The sequence below is a fragment of the Narcine bancroftii genome, chromosome 11, assembly GCF_036971445.1.
Source record: "Narcine bancroftii isolate sNarBan1 chromosome 11, sNarBan1.hap1, whole genome shotgun sequence".
Taxonomy (NCBI): Eukaryota; Metazoa; Chordata; class Chondrichthyes; order Torpediniformes; family Narcinidae; genus Narcine; species Narcine bancroftii.
In genome coordinates this window covers 17,425,437-17,444,138 of record NC_091479.1, presented here as the reverse complement: position 1 = coordinate 17,444,138, position 18,702 = coordinate 17,425,437, and the positions used below count along the sequence as shown (strand labels likewise).

At 41.2% G+C, this 18,702-nt stretch overlaps 1 protein-coding gene across 1 annotated transcript in view; it reads left to right on the top strand.

Annotated features, from left to right (window-relative positions):
- Nucleotides 1-18,702, top strand: part of alpk3a (alpha-kinase 3a) — a 115,546-nt gene that overhangs the window by 27,642 nt on the left and 69,202 nt on the right. The window contains exon 3 of the mRNA XM_069902250.1: nt 16,044-16,243. Within this exon, the coding sequence (XP_069758351.1) occupies nt 16,104-16,243 (140 nt within the window). The 5' untranslated portion in view covers nt 16,044-16,103. The remainder of the gene's footprint in view (nt 1-16,043; nt 16,244-18,702) is intronic.

Below are 18,702 nucleotides of genomic sequence, written 5' to 3'. Positions count from 1 at the left end.
AGAACCGCACTCAGGCCTCCAGATCCGGGCTCACCAGCAACTTGTACAGTTGTAGCATAACCTCCCTGCTCTTAAATTCAATCCTTCACACCTCTCTGAAGTAGCAGTCAGTGTCTACACTGGACAGTAACTTGATCTGCTGTCTGTTTAAGTTCACGTTTATTATCTGTACAAGTACAACCCAACGAAACAGCGTCCTCTGGTCCTCGGTGCGAGACATGCAGACGCACAACCAGACATTACAAGCATACAGAGAAACAATACGCCTGTAGGACAAGTATACAGATCTGAAAATAAAGAAATAAATAGATTTTGCTTCATGAAGATGAGAGTCTCCGATGGTTAGTGTGAGCAGTTCCTTCGGTCGTTCAGCATCCGTGGGAAGAAGCTGTTCCTCAGCCTGCTGGCGCTGGCTCTGATACCCCTCTATCTCTTCCCTGATGGGAGCAGCTGAAAAATGCTGCGTGCAGGGTGTGGAAGGGGGGTCCTCAGTGATTTTGCATGCCTTCTTCAGACAACGATCCTGGGAGATAACGTCAATGGGGGGGGGGGGGGAACCAATTGTGTGCACCCTTCCCAATCAAACTTCTTCTATCAATATTTAAAAAAAACACAAAATGGACCCCCTCCTATTATTTAAACTCCTCCTTCTAAACAAGGTTAACGTTCATATCTAATATACATAGGAAAAGAAGGACGACATTCGGAAAGCAGAATGTCAGAAGCAATCAAACCCAGTAATTCGTTAAATTACGGTACTAGCCCATGAATGGGCCCCCACATCTTTTACAAATTCACCTTCACTTCGTTAACATTATGTCTGATTTTTTTCTAAACTTAGGAAAGACGTGTCCTTCTGTAATTATTGGGTATGAGTAGGTGGAGCGCTGCCTTTCCATTTCATCAAGGTTGTCTGTCTGGCCATCAATGAGGTAAAAGCTAAAATTGGCTTCTGAGATGAAGACAATGATGTTTCTTCTTCTGAAGAAAAACCAAAGAGAGCAATAAAAAGGGCACGGTTCCAGTTTAACTCTAAAAATGACTGAGAAAATTTGAAAATAATTTTTCCAAAAATTTTCTTTTTTTTTTCGAAACTTTATTTATTAATTTTAACATATGAAGAAAGTAAGTAATTCACGTACAGAAAAAAAAACAAAATAAAGTAATACAAGTACAAAGTAACATAGTTAATACAGTACCAATCTCGGCATCTCCCCCTAACAACTAAAAACTAAGACTAAAAAAAAACTATTTTTAACCCCTAAACCCCCCCTCCCCACCCCCACGATAAAGAGTGAAGAATTAATACTATTAGTATAATAAAAAAAAATATATCTTAAAAAAAAGATCGATATATATAAAAAAACAAAAAAAATATTAAGTATTAATTATTAATCCAAAAAATTTTTATTATATAAGAATATATATGAAAAAACAAAAACAAAAAGAACTTAAACAAAAAAAAACAACTAATAAAAAAAATGAAAAAAAGAAAGAAAAACAAGAAACCATATAGAAAAAATATATAATAAAAAAAGTTTTTTTAAAAAGAAAAAAAATGATGAATTCAAACTTATTTAAATTGTATATTATCAATAAATGGGGTCCACTTTAACTTGTAAAAAGACATCTTATCTTGTATAGAAAAAGATATTCTTTCCATAACCAAACAAAACTTCATTTCTGAATACCACCTATCTAAAGACAATACATTTCTATTCTTCCAAGTAATTGCTATACATTTCTTGGCCACTGCCAGCGCTAAGTAAATAAGAGATCTGGTAATTATCTAATTCTAAATCAATCAACGGTTGCATATTCCCTAATAAAAATATATCAGGGTCTAATACAATATGAAGATTATATAGATTATTAAATACAGATTGAATACCTTTCCTTTTCCAAAAATTTTCTGAACTAGACTAAGCCCCTTTCACCCTTGCATCCCAGTAAATCGGCCGTTCAGTGTCCCTGGGATAGGAATGGAAGGTTTGGCCTTTCACACTAGACCACTCCTAAAACTGAACGCTTTCATACTTGCAAGGGTCGATCCCCGGGCATTTGCTCTGTTCTACCTTTAATAGGAAGGGCCTGTGATGTTGCTGCCTGATCTCAACGCTGGCGTTTGCAGACACCTGTGATTGTACTAGGTGTTGATCCTGACGAACCCCGGCGAGAGATGACGTCATCCGACATTGAGCAGATTTTGCTTTCGCACTTACCACTTTAAAGGCCAATTGGCGTTCGATTCCTGGGATCACTGGCAAACGTGAAAGGGGGCTTCAGCTTCCCTAATTCCAAAGAAATCTTTCCTCGGGTTCTCCCTCCTGAGCTGCTGCCCGACCTGTTGAGTATTATACAGCGATCTGCTGAGGGTCTCTGGCACTTTTGTGCATTGCGCGACAATCACAGCGTCTGTAGATCCTCCTGTTTAACCATTGAGTATTATGCTCAGTTTATCTGAATTCTGTAATGCACTGTGGATGTAGGGGAAGGAGTGGATTTACAGGAAGCGGAGCTGTCGTGATGAAGGGTTCTGACCTGAAATGTTGGTCGTTCTTTTTCTCCCAATGGTGCTACTCGATGTTCCTCTAGAGAAGAGGAAGACACGAAAGTCTGCAGATACCATGAAGGAAGTAAAAACACATGACGCTGGAGAAACTCAGTGTACTTGATATAGCAAGATCAAGAGAGATTACCAACATTTTGGGCTTCAAGCTCTTCATCAAGATATGGGAAAAATGTCAGCAGGTGCCCGAATGAAATGGTGTCGGGGGGGGGAGGAGCACAGTCCCGCAGGCAGGAGGCAATAGGTGGATGAGTGAGGGAGGGGACAGCAGCAAATGGGGGGGGGGAGAGGAGGGATGGCCCTGTGAATGGAAAGGGGAGGGGGAGGAGAGCTGGAGGGAAGAACATAGAAGGATGGGGAAGAGAGGGAGAATGGGGAGTGGGCTAGCAGAAACTGGAGAGGTTGATGCTAATACCTCCAGCGCAGCCATTCTCATCGGTGGGGGGGGGGGGCGCACAGGACATTTAAAGGGACTGAAATCATAATTTTGTTTTATGTGGTTGGTGGGAGAGAAGTACAGAAGAAACCAATACCCCTCAACTACAAGAGGAGACGATACATTACAAAGTGTGTTGTGTCGACCGCCACGATCTGTAAGCCAGCAGCTTGCTCACTCTACCATCCAACTCTGACCCCAGAGTCAATGGCATCGTGAAGAAGGCACGTCAGCACCCCGACGTCCTCAGGAGGTTTGGTGCGACATCGGAAAAACCCGGCAAGTTTCCACAGAAGGTGTGGCGGAAAGTGCGCTGACCGGCTGCATCACGGCCTGGTACGGGGACACCAACTACCCCCGGGCCTCAATCCCTCCAAAAAGGCCAGGACATCGCAGGCAAAGACCCTCCCCACCACTGAGGACACCCGCGGGGAACACAGGATCCACAGCCCCCCGGCCGGACTTTGTGCCCACTGCTGCCACCCGGAAAGGATGTGTAGGTGGCACCACCAGGTTCAGCTGCTCCCCCTCCACCATCAGACCCCTCTCTGTGTTGCAGTCAGTTTGATTAAATGTTTTCATGTGTCCATTGAGTACAGATTTTTCAAAGACCACCAATAAGTGGTAATTCTGCCTGGCCCCCAGGAGAAAAGATTCTCAGGGCTGTTTGCAATGTCTTGTCTGTATTCTGATCATAAATCTGAAATCCTTTCCCCCAGCGAGTTGCAGGGGTGGGGGTTCCCGTTGAGGGGAACTGGCATTGTTCGCTTCCAGCCCCGTCCCTGCTAATTGACGGCTCCAGGCTGAAGTTCATGCGGACAGACCCTGGCCAGACTCGACCGGCTGGATCTTGTGGGACAGACCCCACAAGGGCAAAGCAAAGTTGCACATCCCAAACCGGACCCCCAAATCCTTTTTCAGGACCCTCCCCCCCCCTCCATCTGATTACACGTGTGCAATTTGTTTTGACACCAGAATAAAATCTTCTGGAAAGTGCCGCTTGCATTTGCACACTGCACAGTTCCTGAAATAGATAAGGGAAGGGGTTGAGGGAGGGGGGGGGGGGGGGGTTGATTGACAGGCGCCGCCACTGGGAGAAGGGACTCGGACACGAATCTCCCGGGAGGGCGAAAGAGTGACCGCAAAGTAGCTTCCATTGTATCGCACTCGTTGCTTCTCGCACTTTGGCGTCGGGTCCACGTTAAAAGACCGTTTGGCTGCCGGTAAGTCGTGTGTCTGCAGAATTAATTTGTTGCAATGCAATCCCCCTTAAAGGGTTCTGGTCTATTTTTAAACTCCAACATGAGCACCGTTCTAGGGTTAAAGTTTAATTCTCATTGAAAGGATTGACTTTATTTGTTGCCATTACAATGTCAATAATGCTCATTCTCATTGCAATTATTTGTTGCCATTACAATGTCAATAATGCTCATTCTCATTGCAATTATTTGTTGCCATTACAATGTCAATAATGCTCATTCTCATTGCAATTATTTGTTGCCATTACAATGTCAATAATGCTCATTCTCATTGCAATTATTTGTTGCCATTACAATGTCAATAATGCTCATTCTCATTGCAATTATTTGTTGCCATTACAATGTCAATAATGCTCATTTTCATTGCAATTATTTGTTGCCATTACAATGTCAATAATGCTCATTCTCATTGCAATTATTTGTTGCCATTACAATGTCAATAATGCTCATTCTCATTGCAATTATTTGTTGCCATTACAATGTCAATAATGCTCATTCTCATTGCAATTATTTGTTGCCATTACAATGTCAATAATGCTCATTCTCATTGCAATTATTTGTTGCCATTACAATGTCAATAATGCTCATTCTCATTGCAATTATTTGTTGCCATTACAATGTCAATAATGCTCATTCTCATTGCAATTATTTGTTGCCATTACAATGTCAATAATGCTCATTCTCATTGCAATTATTTGTTGCCATTACAATGTCAATAATGCTCATTCTCATTGCAATTATTTGTTGCCATTACAATGTCAATAATGCTCATTCTCATTGCAATTATTTGTTGCCATTACAATGTCAATAATGCTCATTTTCATTGCAATTATTTGTTGCCATTACAATGTCAATAATGCTCATTCTCATTGCAATTATTTGTTGCCATTACAATGTCAATAATGCTCATTCTCATTGCAATTATTTGTTGCCATTACAATGTCAATAATGCTCATTCTCATTGCAATTATTTGTTGCCATTACAATGTCAATAATGCTCATTTTCATTGCAATTATTTGTTGCCATTACAATGTCAATAATGCTCATTCTCATTGCAATTATTTGTTGCCATTACAATGTCAATAATGCTCATTCTCATTGCAATTATTTGTTGCCATTACAATGTCAATAATGCTCATTCTCATTGCAATTATTTGTTGCCATTACAATGTCAATAATGCTCATTTTCATTGCAATTATTTGTTGCCATTACAATGTCAATAATGCTCATTCTCATTGCAATTATTTGTTGCCATTACAATGTCAATAATGCTCATTTTCATTGCAATTATTTGTTGCCATTACAATGTCAATAATGCTCATTCTCATTGCAATTATTTGTTGCCATTACAATGTCAATAATGCTCATTTTCATTGCAATTATTTGTTGCCATTACAATGTCAATAATGCTCATTCTCATTGCAATTATTTGTTGCCATTACAATGTCAATAATGCTCATTTTCATTGCAATTATTTGTTGCCATTACAATGTCAATAATGCTCATTCTCATTGCAATTATTTGTTGCCATTACAATGTCAATAATGCTCATTCTCATTGCAATTATTTGTTGCCATTACAATGTCAATAATGCTCATTCTCATTGCAATTATTTGTTGCCATTACAATGTCAATAATGCTCATTCTCATTGCAATTATTTGTTGCCATTACAATGTCAATAATGCTCATTCTCATTGCAATTATTTGTTGCCATTACAATGTCAATAATGCTCATTCTCATTGCAATTATTTGTTGCCATTACAATGTCAATAATGCTCATTTTCATTGCAATTATTTGTTGCCATTACAATGTCAATAATGCTCATTCTCATTGCAATTATTTGTTGCCATTACAATGTCAATAATGCTCATTCTCATTGCAATTATTTGTTGCCATTACAATGTCAATAATGCTCATTTTCATTGCAATTATTTGTTGCCATTACAATGTCAATAATGCTCATTCTCATTGCAATTATTTGTTGCCATTACAATGTCAATAATGCTCATTTTCATTGCAATTATTTGTTGCCATTACAATGTCAATAATGCTCATTCTCATTGCAATTATTTGTTGCCATTACAATGTCAATAATGCTCATTCTCATTGCAATTATTTGTTGCCATTACAATGTCAATAATGCTCATTCTCATTGCAATTATTTGTTGCCATTACAATGTCAATAATGCTCATTTTCATTGCAATTATTTGTTGCCATTACAATGTCAATAATGCTCATTCTCATTGCAATTATTTGTTGCCATTACAATGTCAATAATGCTCATTCTCATTGCAATTATTTGTTGCCATTACAATGTCAATAATGCTCATTCTCATTGCAATTATTTGTTGCCATTACAATGTCAATAATGCTCATTCTCATTGCAATTATTTGTTGCCATTACAATGTCAATAATGCTCATTCTCATTGCAATTATTTGTTGCCATTACAATGTCAATAATGCTCATTCTCATTGCAATTATTTGTTGCCATTACAATGTCAATAATGCTCATTCTCATTGCAATTATTTGTTGCCATTACAATGTCAATAATGCTCATTCTCATTGCAATTATTTGTTGCCATTACAATGTCAATAATGCTCATTCTCATTGCAATTATTTGTTGCCATTACAATGTCAATAATGCTCATTCTCATTGCAATTATTTGTTGCCATTACAATGTCAATAATGCTCATTTTCATTGCAATTATTTGTTGCCATTACAATGTCAATAATGCTCATTCTCATTGCAATTATTTGTTGCCATTACAATGTCAATAATGCTCATTCTCATTGCAATTATTTGTTGCCATTACAATGTCAATAATGCTCATTCTCATTGCAATTATTTGTTGCCATTACAATGTCAATAATGCTCATTCTCATTGCAATTATTTGTTGCCATTACAATGTCAATAATGCTCATTTTCATTGTGTGAGAAACAGACATACCTTCACAGAATTTGCTCCAGACAAAAATTGAGAACAAAGAACTTTATTATACTATGACAACAATACCAAAGTTGCTTCCCCTTACCCTGGGAATACACACAGATACTGAGGCTGACCCAACTTTTATACATTTCATTTCAGTACAGAGATACCTTCCCCCTAACATTCTTCTGCCTCCTGGATTGGTTTAGCATTAGGTAATTCCGCCCACGTGGATTCTAACTTCTTTTCAGTTTATGTGCCTTCCTGCAAACTTGTTAGCCAGGAAATATCATGTCTTTGTTCTTTTCTCATTAATCAATCTCCAAGACTTGCTAAAGCTATTTACTTGCTATCCTGTTTTGAAGATCCTTATTTTATTATACTTTTATAACCCTTCCTAACCCTTCCTCCCATTCCAGCATCCCTTCACCCTGATTTAACCCATAATACTTCATTTCTAATGAGCACTTGCTTGACTCCTAACATTCCAGCATCCCTTCACCTTAAGTTAACCCATAATACTTCATCCTTAATTACCACTTGCTTGACTCCTCACTTTCCAGTATCCTTTATCCAGTATCCCTTACAATCCACCCTTTTTCTTTAGCTATGCTTAGTAAATCCCCATTCGGTAGTGTTCTGTTAAGCTTGATCCTTTTCCCAGCGAGTGAGTAAATGAACTGCGGCCTCAGCATCATCAGACGGAGTTTGGGAAGTATACATCATTTGGGTTGTGGTGACCTGCCGAAGGGCCCGTTGAATTAAACACTGCACACAAGGCATTAGGGCAGGGAATTATTATGAGGGCTAAAACAAAAAACCCAGCTGCTATAAGGGCTGTGTGTATCCAACTCCAGTCGCCGGTAAAAAGTTTAGTCCACCACATACCAGACGAAGGATGCCAAGTCTGGACCAGGAGATGGGAAAGTTTTCGAATTCCTGTAGAAATATTTTTTACTGCCTGGCCATTGTCATCAATTTTCAAACAAAATTGGTAAGGTTCAATTTTCCACAGACACCGCCTTCAGCAGCCAACAAATAATCGAGGGCCAGTCGATTTTGATAAACTGTAGCACGTATCTGTTGCTGCTCATCAGCCAATAAATCTAAGGCCGTCGCTGTGATCATTTCCAAAACTGCCTGGAGTCTGATCAAACGATTTAGTATATAAATGGGGGTTCGATATCCCCATGATCCATCCTGAGCTCAAGTAGCAGGGCCGTATTATGAAATAATACATTCAGGGGGTCAGTCTTCACCCCAATTTCCAATTTTAAGTTCTTTCTTTGGACGAGTATCCTGAGGAGATTGTGGGATTAGGCGCATATATAGCTTGGTGGAAAGGTGGTGGTCGGCCTGCAAAGGCAGTAAGACAAATTGAGGTTGAATGATTCCAATACAACAAGTGCCGCTCCAATCAGGTTCTAAAAAAGTATAAGCCATATTCCCACAAATCCAATATAAACCCTCTGGTGCATATCCATGTGGGATAGTCTGGTTCCAAATCTGCCGAAGTGAGGGTATGCCCCGGTAAGGATTGTTACCTGAACAGTTCCATATGTCAGTGGTGTCATTAATACTCTCATAAAGCACACAATCCGAATCTCTTTTCATAGAGAAATACCAGGTAGGGGTTGCGGGATGCCAAACAGTTGTAGTATTCTTGAGCAGCTTAAGTCGTTTACAACTTGAATCCCACTTATAGTGACGGCCTTCATCCTTCCGGATACATTCGTCACCCAAAGGGTGATTTGCAAGATGCCAAGCTTGGGAGGGGCGTTCAATTTTATTCGTTGTACCATTAAAGCGTAGAAGTTGCCATATATCCAAAGGCTCACCTTGCCAGGGCCAGGTACCATCTCTAGTTGGGCCTCCACAAATCCAACAATTCTTCAACTCCAGCAAGTCAGCTGTTTGTTGACTCAAATCTACCCACTTATTGTCACCTAACCGGTGAGTAGCAGCCTGTCTGCAAGCATTAGCATATATATCCCCTTTATTCCTACTCCATTTATAGCCCTGACTAATGTCTTGCTTGTAATTCTCCCACCATCTTCTCTGTACCATATTTTTAGCACTTGTCTTTCTAATACCTGTAGAGGCCGGGATACAGACCCAAGCCACTCCCCTAGGACAGTTTTGCTTCCCTGGTCCATGTTGGGATCCTAGATTAAACCATACTAAATAAGGTACCCCACTGTGAATGCACTTCCTACCTATGCCCTGTCTGCATTCTAAAGGTAAACTTGTCCATTCTTCAAAGTAACTATCACCTCTGCTGCCCCTATTCCAGGAGGGCTTAATACATAGTGTACAGTTAGGTAGTTTCCCAAAAATTGGGGACCAGCAGGAAAACAATTCCGCAAATATTAAAAATAACATTATAACAACTTTTTTCGGCGGAGCGTGACTTTCAGACCAGAAGGATGTGAGACTGCATGCCAGGTAGAGGTGATATTGTCAACGTCTTTAATCTGTGGATTAGCGCGCTTAACACGTCGCACGTGAGTCCATCCCTTTTCTTTTGTTCGTACTGCAGTGTCTGTAATCAAAAGTACACAATAAGGGCCGTTCCATATAGGTTCCAGTTTATGGTCATGCCACGCTTGTATATATACCCAATCACCAGCTTTAATGGAATGAATGGGATAGTCTAAGGGTGGGGTTTGAGCTAATAATCCCTTCTGTTTTAAGTCATTCAGAAGTGGAAAGCCCCTGTAAATATTTAGATATATATTGGTCGTTAGCCTCAGGGGTAGGGGAATCGGTGTGGAAGCCCATGTAGGGAAGACCGAACATCATCTCGTATGGTGAGACAGCAAGATCCTTACGAGGAGCTGTGCGAATCCTGATTAAAGCTAAAGGTAAGCATTTAATCCAGGAGAGGCCAGTTTCCTCATAAAGTCGAGTGAGTTGATTTTTCAGGGTCTGATTCATCCGCTCGACACGACCTGAACTCTGGGGGTGCCATGGGGTGTGTAACTGCCAATCTATTCCCAAGATTTTACACACCCTCTGGAGTACCTGAGAGGTAAAATGTGTACCTCGATCTGAGTCAATGGTTTGAACAATGCCGTAACGTGGAATAATAACCTCTAGTAATATCCGAATAACGGTGCTAGCATGATCATTAGGTGTCGGGAAAGCCTCAACCCATCGAGTAAAATGATCCACCATCACCAGGAGATATTTATAAACCCCTATCTTAGGTAATTCTGTGAAGTCTATCTGTATTCGTTGAAACGGGCGTACGGCTATATCGCGACCCCCAGGCATTGCCTGGCGCATTACTTTCTTATTTACTCGCTGACAAATTGGACATCCCCGAGTACTTTGTTTGACTATGGTGTATATCCCAGAACAATTAAAGGACCGTACAAAGGCATCAACCAGTGCCTGCGTTCCCCAGTGTGTCTGCTGGTGGAGCTGATCAATAATTTGACGAGCCAAGGCCTTATTCAGGACTTGGCGTCCCTCTGCCGTCCACCATAACCCATCTGCAGTTTGACGCATTCCCTGTTCTTTCATATAAACCTCCTCTTCCTGTGAAAAGATGGGAGTCTTTTGAATCTCATGTGGGGTAGGGAGTAACAGTTGCATGTTTATTATTTCTGCGAGTGCAGCCTGTTTAGCAACTTCATCTGCCCGTGTGTTCCCCTGGGCTTCAGGACTGTCAATAATTTGATGGCCTCGTACATGAACTACAGCTATCTCCTCAGGTAACATAAGAGCATCTAAGGATTGAACAAATTGCAACTTCGATTCACTCACTCTAAGACCTTTCTTCCCTAGAAAATTCAACAAATCAACCGTGTATTGTTTAACTGAATCATACATTTCCCCCGTGATTAATAAATCATCAACATATTGTAGAAATTGACAACCTTCTCTCCAAGGGGCCTCATCTAATACTTGTTCCAAAACTTGGCCAAACAAATTTAGTGATTCAGTAAAACCCTGGGGAAGAACTGTCCACCGGTATTGATTTTTTTGTCCTGTAAAAGGATTTTCCCACTCAAATGCAAACATGTCCCTACTATCAATTGCCAAAGGGCAGGTCCAGAAGGCATCTTTGAGATCAATTACACTGAACCACTTACTATGGGGATCAATCTTACCCATCAACGTATAAGGGTCAGGTACAACCGGGTAACGGGTAAGAATAATTTTGTTTAACTCTCTCAAATCTTGTACTAATCGGTATGTGCCATCTGGTTTTTGGACAGGCAAAATTGGAGTATTAAAAGGTGACATACAGGGTTCGAGTATACCTTCTTTCACTAGTTGGTCAATTACTGGCTGCAGCCCCTTTCGGCCAGCCATAGGAATCGGTTACTGTTTTCGTCGAACTACCTGGTCGGGGTCCTTTAGAGTAACTTGCAGGGGAGGAACATCTAACCCTCCTCTATTTCCTTTTTTCGCCCATACTCTAGGATTTATTATTTTCTGATCCTTCTCCGTCAGCACATAAAATTGTACCCCGATACCTGATCCCTGTGGTCTGGTACCGATAGCCAATTGGTCCTGTAAATCCCGTCCCATCAAACAAACCCCAGCTTGGGGAATTAATAAAATATCCTCGGTTACAATTTTTCTTCCCATTTGTATCTTTACATTCTTTAATTTAGGGACCGCAAAATCTCTTCCCCCACCCCCGAAATCATCACCGTCCCTTTTGTAGTAACACCCTCGGGCAGTCGTAAAAAACTAGACCGGGCTGCCCCGGAGTCTACTAGGAAAGTCATATTGTCACCGTGGGGTCCTACGCTTAAATTTACCAATGGTTCTCTGTGCAGCCCCACAGTGTGTATTGACTGAGAACCATGACCTCCCTATTCATGATCTGCCTCCATCAATACATAAGATCGCGTCTCCCTGGCCCGCATCGGGCATTCCCTCTTAAAGTGTCCCTCCTTTTTACAATAGTAGCAAACTAATGCTCCTGTCTCCCAATTCCTGCCAGGGTGTCCATGGGGTCCCGGGATCGGTCGCCGTCCCCGGAATTCTCTTCTACCTCTACCTCTGCCCTGGTCTCTATTTCCCCACTCCCGGCGCTCCTCCCAACATCCAGGAGCTGACACACGGCTCCTAACATTTTCTTGCTTTCCATCCACAACTTCCTTTACTGCCTGCATCAAAATCTTAGCCTTTCCTTTCTGTTTTTCCTCCGACCTCTGGACGTATGCCTTTTGTGCAATTTGCAAAAGCTGTGATATTCCCTGTTCATGCCAATCCTCTATCTTTTGTAATTTCTTCCTGATATCTGGGGCTGAATTGGTAACAAAACCTGTCAATACCAACTGTTCACCTGCTGGGGATTCTATATCCAGCCCCGCATATTGCTGTATGGCCGCACGTAATCTAGTCAGAAATGCCGAGGGGGGTCTCCTCGGGACCTTGGGGAACCTCAAATGCCTTCTTAAAGTTCTGCCCTTTTGGAACAGACTCCTTTATTCCTCTTATTAGATTAGCCCTGAACTCATCCATTCGCATGCGACCATCATTAGTAGTTTTATCCCAATTTGGGTTTACTAGGGGAAATTTAGTTTCTCCAGGTATCGCCCCTGGTCCCCCCTTGGTGTTCCCTATCCCAGACTCTGATCCCTGCCCGACGGATCATTCCGCGCTCATCCAAAGTAAATAGGGTCTTAAAGATCGACATTAATTCATCCCAGGTATATATATTAGGCCCCAGAAATTGATCTAATTGTTCTGCACATCCCTGAGGGTCTTTTCCTTTTTAAAATTGTGTACCTCAGTACTAGTCAAAGGCACATTCACAAATCCTAGACCCCCTGCATCCCCTCCCAAGGGAACCTCCCGTAAAGGTCTCATCCAGTTAGTTACTGTCTTATCTCCTCCTCTATGATGTTTAGGTTCCTGCCCTCTGGGAGACAAATCAAAGAGTCCTGCCCCTTCCTCCCGAAGGGCCCCACACTGTTCTGAATGACCCTCACAATCAAAGTCTCCTCCCTCTCGTGTCAACTGAGGCGGTAATCTTGCACTCTGTGAGCGAGTCCTCATACCACTCCTGCTTTCTCCTTCTTTCTTTAACTGGGGAGGAGAAGGGGAAGGTAAAGAAGGGTAAAGTGTAGGAGAGGGGGAAGGGATGGGAGCCGGCACAGGGGAAACATAAGGTGGAGGAAGGGAATGTAACACATCCCATCCTTTTATTTCGGGAGCTGAAGATTCCTTATCCTTCTTATTTTTAAATTCCTTCTCTTTCAAAATCATCTGATCAGACGATCCACTAAGCCAACAGGCGGCATATTCTCTACTCTCGGTATTATCCCCTTGATTTTGGTAGAGCCAGATGTTCAATGCCTGACACATCCAGTCCTCGTCGGATCCGAACTTTGGCCAATATACCGAACTCCCCTTTATCGGATTCTTAACCCATTCCTGAGAGCAATTCCTGACCATGGTCTGCTTATCCTTCTCACGGGTTATCCCCGCACCCCAATTGGACAACATTAATCCTAACGGACTATGTTTCGGTATCTTATCCCCCTTTCTTACTTCAGGACTTTTTCCCTTGCTACTTCCTCCTCCCATATTGGCAAGAAAATAAAATTCCTCTTACCAGAGTCCAGTAGCTATTCCCAGCGCGCTTCCTCAATGTCCTCCCGTCGTTTGTTCTCAATGCCTCTTCTCGGATATCACTCGCTTCGTCCACTGACCAGCTACCCGTCTTCCAGGAGTCCAGCTGAATCAGCCGGGGTGCACCTACCCCTGTAGTCAGGTGCTCTGTCAGTGGAGGGAGTGGGATCCCGGACGAGCCCCCAATTGTGAGAAACAGACGTACCTTCACAGAATTTGCTCGAGACAAAAATTGAGAACAAAGAACCTTTATTATACTATGACAATAATGCAAAGTTGGGGGATGCCCCTTACCCTGGGAATACACACAGATACTGAGGCAGACCCAACTTTTATACATTTCATTTCAGTACAGAGATACCTTCCCCCTAACATTCTTCTGCCTCCTGGATTGGTTTAGCATTAGGTAATTCTGCCCACGTGGATTCTAACTTCTTTTCAGTTTATGTGCCTTCCTGCAAACTTGTTAGCCAGGAAATATCATGTCTTTGTTCTTTTCTCATTAATCAATCCCCAAGACTTGCTAAAGCTATTTACTTGCTATCCTGTTTTGAAGATCCTTAGTTTATTATACTTTTATAACCCTTCCTAACCCTTCCTCCCATTCCAGCATTCCTTCACCCTGATTTAACACATAATACTTCATCCTTAATTAGCACTTGCTTGACTCCTCACCTTCTAGTATCCCTTATCCAGTATCACTTACAATTGCAATTATTTCTTGCCATTACAATGTCAATAATGCTCATTTTCATTTGATGCAATTATTTGTTGCCATTACAATGTCAATACTGCTAATTTTCATTGCAATTATTTGTTGCCATTACGATGTCAATAATGCTAATTTTCATTTGATGCAATTATTTGTTGCCATTACAATGTCAATAATGCTAATTTTCATTTGATGCAATTATTTGTTGCCATTACAATGTCAATAACGCTAATTATCATTTGATGCAATTATTTGTTGCTATTACAATGTCAATAATGCTAATTTTCATTTGATGCAATTATTTGTTGCCATTACAATGTCAATAATGCTAATTTTCATTTGATACAATTATTTGTTGTCATTACAATGTCAATAATGCTAATTTTCATTGCAATTATTTGTTGCCATTACAATGTCAATAATGCTAATTTTCATTTGATGCAATTATTTGTTGCCATTACAATGTCAGTAATGCTAATTTTCATTGCAATTATATGTTGCCATTACAATGTCAATAATGCTAATTATCATTTGATGCAATTATTTGTTGACTTTACAATGTCAATAATGCTAATTTTCATTTGATGCAATTATTTGTTGTCATTACAATGTCAATAATGCTACTTTTCATTGCAATTATTTGTTGTCATTACAATGTCAATAATACTAATTTTCATTGCAATTATTTGTTGTCATTACAATGTCGATAATACTAATTTTCATTGCAATTATTTGTTGTCATTACAATGTCGATAATACTAATTTTCATTGCAATTATTTGTTGTCATTACAATGTCAATAATGCTAATTTTCATTGCAATTATTTGTTGTCATTACAATGTCAATAATACTAATTTTCATTGCATTTATTTGTTGCCATTACAATGTCAATAATGCTAATTTTCATTTGATGCCATTATTTGTTGCCATTACAATGTCAATAATGCTAATTTTCATTTGATGCCATTATTTGTTGCCATTACAATGTCAATAATGCTAATTTTCATTTGATGCCATTATTTGTTGCCATTACAATGTCAATAATGCTAATTTTCATTTGATGCCATTATTTGTTGCCATTACAATGTCAATAATGCTCATTTTCATTTGATGCCATTATTTGTTGCCATTACAATGTCAATAATGCTAATTTTCATTTGATGCCATTATTTGTTGCCATTACAATGTCAATAATGCTAATTTTCATTTGATGCCATTACTTGTTGCCATTACAATGTCAATAATGCTAATTTTCATTTGATGCAATTATTTGTTGCCATTACAATGTCAATAATGCTAATTTTTATTTGATGCAATTATTTGTTGCCATTACAATGTCAATAATGCTAATTTTCATTTGATGCAATTATTTGTTGCCATTACAATGTCAATAATGCTACTTTTCATTTGTTGCAATTACAATGTAATAAATGCTATTTTTTAAAGTGTGGCATGAAATAAGTTTTTGTTAGGAAAGTTTTTGCTGGCATTAACTTTGAAACTGTTACAAATGTTCACATTGCAGGGTTTAAACTTGCAGGAGTCTCCAATCCACGATATTGTAAAGGGGGGGAGGAAAGACAGGATGAGTTCCAAGCGGATTATCCGGTCGTATTCAGCGAACGGTCGTTACCCATCCCTCGACACCGCTTCGTGGGACGACGATCCCCCGGTCCGGGGAGAATCCAGCCGCAATTATTTCCTTAACGTGCGTCCTGAAAACAGGTGAGAGACGGGAGCGCTGGCATCCGGCGGGGGTGGGGGGGGGAACAGGTGTAGGGTTATTCCAGCCCTCATCCACACAGGGGAAATCATTAATATTTGGGGTTTTTTTTTTTTGCTGAATAACACAGGGTCTTTGTTTGGCATACTTGCTGTGTCAAACTTTTATTTTTGGATGGGTTACAGAACTTGGGAGGTCCTGTGGCCAGTGCGTCACCTAGGGCAGTAACTCAGATCCTCCATGGACCTCCTCCCAAGCAGAATCCTTAGTGATGTTCTGTGAGCTAATCTTACTTTTAAATCGTAATTCCTGAATGGAGTAGTGCGATAAACAACTAGTAGAATCAAAATGACACCCACAGCCTAATTGGATGTTTAAATACTAATGACCACGATATTGTAGCTAAAACACCAGAAAAGTTTGACTATATAAACACCGGTAGCAACAAAAACAACAGTGCTTGCTTGTTTTTGTGCGCAGTCATTTGGTGTCACCCGGCGTGGTCTGCATCCAGTGATGCCAGTGCATGATGCAGTTGCTGAAGAACTTGGTGAGGTCCCATTGGTATTCAGCTTTGGTCACCCTGCTACAGAGATGATGGCAAGCAGCAGGAGAGGGTGCAGAGAAGATTTAGGAGGGTGTTACCAGGACAATAGGGTGGGGGGGAGGGGTTGCACAGTCCTGCATGGGGAGGTTGAGCAGGCTGGGGCTTTATTCCTTGGAAGTGCAGGGGGATGCGGGGTGATCTCAGAGAAGTGCGCAAAAATCATGAGAGGGTTAGATTGGGTGAACGCACAGAGTCTTTGCCCAGAGTAGGGGAAAGGGAAAATGGTAGTCATGGGCTTAAGGTGAGGTTTAAAGGAGCCCGAGGGGCAACTTTACCCAGAGGGAGGTGGTTGTACGGAATGGGCTGCCAGAGGTGGTTGAGGCAGGTATCATTGCAACATTTGAGAAAGCAGAGAGTCTTTTGCTCCAAGTAGAGGGATCAGTAACCAGGGTACATGAGTTTAAGGTGAGGGGGTGAGAGGCGTAACTTTTTTTCCCCACGGAACAGCCTGCCGGGGGAGGTGGTTGAGGCAGATACTATTGCAATGTGTAAGGTGGGGGGAAATCGGATAGGATGGGTTTAGCAGGATGTGGACCAAACACAGGCAGGAGGAACTAATACAGGTAGGACACTTGGGTCGATGTGGGCAAGTTGGGCCAAAGAGCCTGTTTCCACCCTGACTTAATGCAGATAAGTGTGAGGTGATGCATTTCAAAAGCACAAAGCAAAAGGCTGAGTAGGGGGTTATAACCATGTAATCGTTTACAGCGCAGAAACAGGCCACGTCGGCCCTTCGAATCCGCACCAGTTCACTTGAACAACTCCACTAGCTCCCCCCTCCCGCTCTCCACCCATGACCCTCCAACCCCCTCACCTCCATGTACACATCCAACCTTCTCTTAAATGACAGAAGGGGCCCTGCCACAACCATCTCGTTTGGAAGGTCATTCCATTCTGCCACCACTCGCTGAGAGAAAAAGCATCCTCTAATATTTCTCCTAAAGTTTTGTTCCCTTACCCTTAACTCATCCTCACTTGTTCCAACCTCCCCTGCCCTCAGGGGAAAGAATCTATTTATGTCTAGTCTATCTATTCCTTTCATAATTTTAAATATCTCTATCGTCCCCTCTCAGCTGTCTACGTTCCAATACCTTAAGAGGGTGGTTGAACCTTGGGGTTCAAATCCTTACATCCCACAAGGTTGTTTGTCAGGTGAAACCACACGGAGTATTGTGTTCAGTTCTGGTCACTTCATTATAGGAAGGATGTGGAAGCTATGGAGAGGGGGCAGAGGAGATTTGCAAAGAGGTTGCCTGGATCATGAAGCAAGGTTAGCGGAGCTCTTTGGAGTGCCAAAGGATGAGAGGAGACTTGATAGAAGTTTCCCAAGGCAGGTAAGGTTGACAAGAGAGTTAATAGAGGTCTACAAAATTCTGAGTGGCATAAATAAGGTAGACAGCCAGCACCTTTTTCTCCCAGAGTAAGAACAGCAAACACCAGAGAACTTTTGGACAAAGTGAAGGGAGGCTAGGTTTTGTTTAACACAGAGAGAGGTGGGGGCCTGGAATGCCTTGCCAGGAATGGTGGTGAAGGCTGGAACATTAGGGGCATTTAAGAGTCTCTTGGACAGGCACATGGATGAAAGAAAAAAAATAGAGGGTTATGGGGCAGGGAGGATTTTTTTAAAGGAATATACGGGTCAGCACAACATTGAGGGCCGAAGGGCCTGTATTGTGCTCTGGTGTTCTTTGTTTTATGTTCGAAAAGGAGGTCCACAGAGGCCAGGGCAATTACTTTTACTGCAGGCAAAATAAGCTGAACTATTTTGTATCAAATTGAGATGCAACTTCATAGCATTTGAACTTCTGTTTTCTTTACACTTTCACTTCTTCCTGTTATCTCCACTTCGTTGTG